At 50.6% G+C, this 4,807-nt stretch overlaps 1 protein-coding gene across 1 annotated transcript; it reads right to left on the bottom strand.

The window, feature by feature from the left end:
* Positions 1–2,775: 2,775 nt before the first annotated feature.
* TAS2R60 (taste 2 receptor member 60) lies at positions 2,776–3,866 on the bottom strand. The gene is given in 3 exon segments (XM_090286914.1): positions 2,776–2,844; positions 2,948–3,056; positions 3,091–3,866. Coding segments are annotated over 3 exon segments (954 nt in total).
* Positions 3,867–4,807: the final 941 nt, after the last annotated feature.

Below are 4,807 nucleotides of genomic sequence, written 5' to 3'. Positions count from 1 at the left end.
AAGAGGACGAAGTCAGGCTTCACTTAGATTCCCATAGGAAGGAGCTAAAAGCTTGTGGTTCACAGTTGCTTAGCAACATATAAATGTACAAGAAAGAACGCAAGTCAAGGCGTAGCAAAATCAGGCAAATTTTACTCACTTACCCATTTATTACTTCCACATTGTGCATCAGCCAAAGAGAAACAGAATCTAAGTTTGACCTCCAAAAATAAGCCAGGCAGCCAGGGAACGGAATGCACATCAAGCCTAAGCATTAAAATGGAGCAGGTAGATAAATATACAGAAAACAGGACCTGTGTTCACAGCGGGGTTCTGGGAGCAATAGAATCGTTCTGTTCTATGTAGCAAGTACGGTATTTATTAGTGCTTCTGGGAGCACATGGAAGACTAGGGGGTGGCCCATGCTCAGGAACCTTAAAGTCTACCGGAGAGAATAAAACCAGTACACAGATCATTCCACCACAAAGCAGAATTCATGTCACAGCTGAGCAACATCCATGTATATGTCCCCAAAGGTAGGAGACATCAAAGCCGGGGGGAGGGAGGGGCATCCAGGAAAGCTCTCTAAAGAGGAGCCATATAAATTAACCTCTAAAAGATAAACCAGGGTAGGCGCAGGAACGAAACAGGATTTTAACACATGTGAGGATAAGAACACGTGTCAGCGTGTCAGGGAGAAAAATCCAGGTACGTCCAGAACAATAATAATCCAAATTCTGTTGCAAAATAGGGTCCTACTAGAATGGCAGCAGTGAGAGATGCAATTACTGCCGTATTTTGGAGGTCCTCGAATGCTGAGTTGAGGGACCGGGCTTTATCTGACAAGCACTGAGAGGTGACGAGGGTGTGGGTGAAATGGTCAGTCATGCCTTCAGTGGATTCATCTAGCGATGCTGATTTGATGGGAGCGGGGAGGGGGCAGTATAATGGAGCAAGTGGTGAGGAAGTTTAAGCAGAGAGGACAGTCTAATCTAAAATAGGGTCCACAGGAATAGGAAGAAAAGGACAGGCAGCAGACACATGAAACTGAAGACATGTTGCCGCTCAGGTGGACAGACTCAGCGTGGACTGGGGAGTGAGAACTGACTCAGAGGTGGTAAGCCTGATTCCCTGGATATCAAGAACAGAAAAAACAGCTTCAACTGAATGGTGGAGGGGGTGGTGGGGAGGGGAGGGAGAGGAGGAGGAAGAGGAGGACAGAGGGTTGGCACCTGCAGAGTTTCAAGTGCTCACCAGTCCCCACCAGGTGCAAATGCCCAGCCACAGAAAGGAAATACCGGTTTAGAGTTTTGAGGAAGGTCAAGGCTTTGGTAATTATTCACGTGACGGTTATAACTAGAACTAGGTGAGTAAATGGAAACCCCAAGGAACAGGAGCAGATTAATCTCAAAGAAAAAAGAGAGCTCTTAAGGACAACTGAGGCAGGAGGGTGAGGGGGTTTCAAGGGGACAGAAGCACAGCGGGGCGGGGACGAGAGCCCAGGGCAGCCTCGCAGGAGCCAGGAGAAGACGACCTTTCAGGAAGACAGGCAGGTGGGCAAGCGTGGACGGTGCTTACTTTCCTTTTCCAAATGTCTCCTACCAACATCAGGTATGACCTTTGTAAAAGTATTTGTAACCAGTTTCTTATTGTTTTTTAAGAAACAGTTTGTTATCAGGAGAGGCAAATACTACAGAGACACAGGAGGATGAAGGCTGAGGACAGTATCACAGGGAGGGGTCAGAAACTCATACGTGTCCTTTAGAAACACATGTCAACAGAATGGGGAACAGGAAGAAGAGGACTGTATGGGGCCACGGGGACTCTGGGCAAGTGACTTGTTAGCAGACAATCACTGGAGGGGGTTAGGAAGCCCAGGGGATTTTTTTTTTTTTTTTTTTCAGGAAAAAAGTTAAGAGGGACATTTGTTGAAGAAGGGAGGGACGGTAAAGAGGGAACAGCTGAAGATTCCGGGAGAAGTGGCTGTGTGAGCAGGGCCCGGAAAATAAACCTTGAAAATCCGAAAGCAGGGGTGTCTCCTAGTGCAGAGGGGATGGGGAGGGAGAGGAGGAAATGCAGCTGAGAGATTTTAGAGCCAAGAGAGGAAGTGCAGGGATCTCAGTCTGAACAGAGGTGGCCGAGCCCACAGAAGGTTTGAAAAGACCCATGACAGGCAGAAGAGCAGTCTATGTTCTTCATCCGGCCACGCCAGGGCTCTTTGTCTTCTTAAATCTCAAGGGTCAGACAGATGTAGAGGAAACTCCCCATGTCAAAATTTCAGTGAATCCCAACGTCAAAAGAAATCACACCTGGGTCTGTGGAACTTAATATTTACAAAACCGACTAAGGGACTGGGCTATTGAGGAGAACATAAAGCATACATAAATCATAGAGCCCGGATCACACCCGCTGCCACACACAGGCACAAATTCCACCTCGCCCTGTGAAGGGAGTTCAGACGTCGGACGCTCTTGCACTCAAGGACGGAGCACCACTGCAGGAGGTGGCTGGAGGGCAGGTAAGGGATGAACAAAAGGAAAGATGGTTTAAAACACGAGGCCAGAGGGCACCTGAGGTTCCAAAACTCTCCTCTAGTCCGACTGGGCAGCTAACAATTGCACGATGTGTCTGGGCCCTTACATCCGGTTTTCAGAAGGACCATTTTAAACACCGACAGGTGGATCAGAGGGAAAGCACACATTTCCTGATTCACAGCCAACCGGGCCCCACAGGGGACTCCACACACCTGCCGAGTGTAAGTCAGTGCTGCTGGCTCCTATTTCAGGACCTTCAATGTCACCTTGCAATTCCTATGTCATTGAAGTTATTCTCCTCGCCATGAACGGTGGCAAAGAGGAAAAGGGCCTTGAATGTGGCAGAGACAGAAAGCAGCAGTGCCCCTGTGCTGTCTGCATTAGAGCCTCTGAGGGTTTTCATCCATGGCAACTCAAGAGGTCCCGTCCCTTACGGGGCAGCCCCCCTTCAGCCCGGCTCTCCGCCTGGGGTTGCTCACCAGCAGAAGGATAGGGTGGAATGCTGTGCACAGGTGAGTCACTGCCTTCCACTTCACTGCTGAGCTGGGACAGTACCTGCAGCATGGAGCACCGTGACAGAAAAGAGGAAGTGAGGAGAATGGCAGGGAAGGGAGCAAGTAGAGCCTTGACTTGTGCCCGAGCGCTGGGGTCACGAGAGCCCGAGACGGACAGGAAGGTCTTCTTGGCATGTCTTCCCAGAGACGTGATGAGCAAAACCATGCCGGTGAGGAAGACAGCAGTAGGGACTGTCCAGGTAACAATTTTCACGGGGAAGAGGTAGCATTTCTCATAGGTTCTCCTGAGAGTATTCCCAGCGGCATTCCACTATTGCAGACCTCTCCTTAAGTAAGTCTGATATTTGCTTTGATTGCCTATGAAAAATAAGATGGCGCTCAAGCTAAAGAACCCCACAAGGCTGAGCAGCGCGCATGGGACCAGCCCAGACACCGTCCGTGTCGGCTGGAGGAAGAGCAAGTGAGTGGGGCTTGCAATTTTCATGCAATAGGAGACACTGAGGCAGCTGGAAAACCAGGAGGTGGCAGTGTTTCCGAAGTCCTGCCGGAAGGCTAGGAACTGGAGTGCAGGGTTGTAGGGAGGGCCTTTGCGTACAGGAAAACAAATTCTCTCAGCGATCACCACCCATTGTGGACAGAAGCGAGAGACCCCCAGGCTGATCGATAACTCATGGCAAGGTGACAACGCTCTCTGTAGCAACCAATGCATGCCCCGTGCTGCAGTAATGAAGCCGTTGCCCAGCATGGCCACCAGACACAAAAGGAAAAAAGTGAGATCCAAGATGATGGCTCTCCTGTCCATCACCAGGGGTCCGGGAACCACGTGGTCCCCATTCATCTCTCTTGAGGACAAGGTGGGTGCCAAGACTTCAAGATCTATTCCTGGAGGCCTGCTCTGAAAGGTCTTGGCTGGCGGGTGTCCCTCCAGCTGCCCCAAATGCAGAGGACGGAGTAGAGGGTGCGGGCTCTCTGAGGTGGGTGAAGGGCTCTTCTCAGAACACACACAAATATTGTCAAGGCTCAGCTTCGGAAGTCCTCCTGGCTGCCTGCGAATCTGCCTGCTCTTTCTCTGCCGGTTTTCTGCTCAGGTCAACACTGGCGTGTGGATACTATATCAGGCCCTCGCATTGAGTGCCCCTTAGGTGGCAGCTGATATTTCTCAAAGCTGTCACCTAAGACGTGACCATACACCTGCGGGCAGCTGGTGAGGACACCCACACGGTACGCCTCTACAGACACGACAAACCTCTGCACACGCGTAAGAAATAGCTAAGGCGGGGATAACCATTGTTATTATAATGCCTATTTTTCACTCTGTCTATCCTGTGGAGTCAAAAGTAGTCCAAGTAGAAGCCAGGAGAGCAGTAGGGAGGCAGTACAGGCCTCGCGAACCAGATATTAGCCCATCTTTAACCAGCGGAAGGCAGAGGAAGCAAAGGCCCCATCTTCAACAGGAACGAGTTCAAAGAGTGATTAATAAACAGACCAGTCAATCACTCAATCAGCAATCAGGCGAGTGCTCACTTGCTCCAGTGAGAGGAAGCACATTCGTGTGTTGCAGAAATCGCTCTGGCGCGCAGCGATCCTGAGCGCTCAGAACGGAGCCCCATGAGGAAGGGAGTATTTCACGGTGCGTTCGCCTTCTGGCTAGCATCATATTTTACCGGGTCCAGGCAGAGAACCCCACGAAGAGGGAGAACAGAACGCAGATGGCTCAGCATCTCTTTTCTGCTCCCTGTCCACTTGGGACAAAGGTCCAGGTGGGATTGTTCCTCCAAC

The sequence above is a fragment of the Furipterus horrens genome, unplaced genomic scaffold (assembly GCF_987537825.1).
Source record: "Furipterus horrens unplaced genomic scaffold, mFurHor1.1.pri manual_scaffold_9, whole genome shotgun sequence".
Taxonomy (NCBI): Eukaryota; Metazoa; Chordata; class Mammalia; order Chiroptera; family Furipteridae; genus Furipterus; species Furipterus horrens.
The sequence above is the reverse complement of the archived record's forward strand: the minus strand, read 5'-3'. Positions and strand labels throughout refer to the sequence as shown.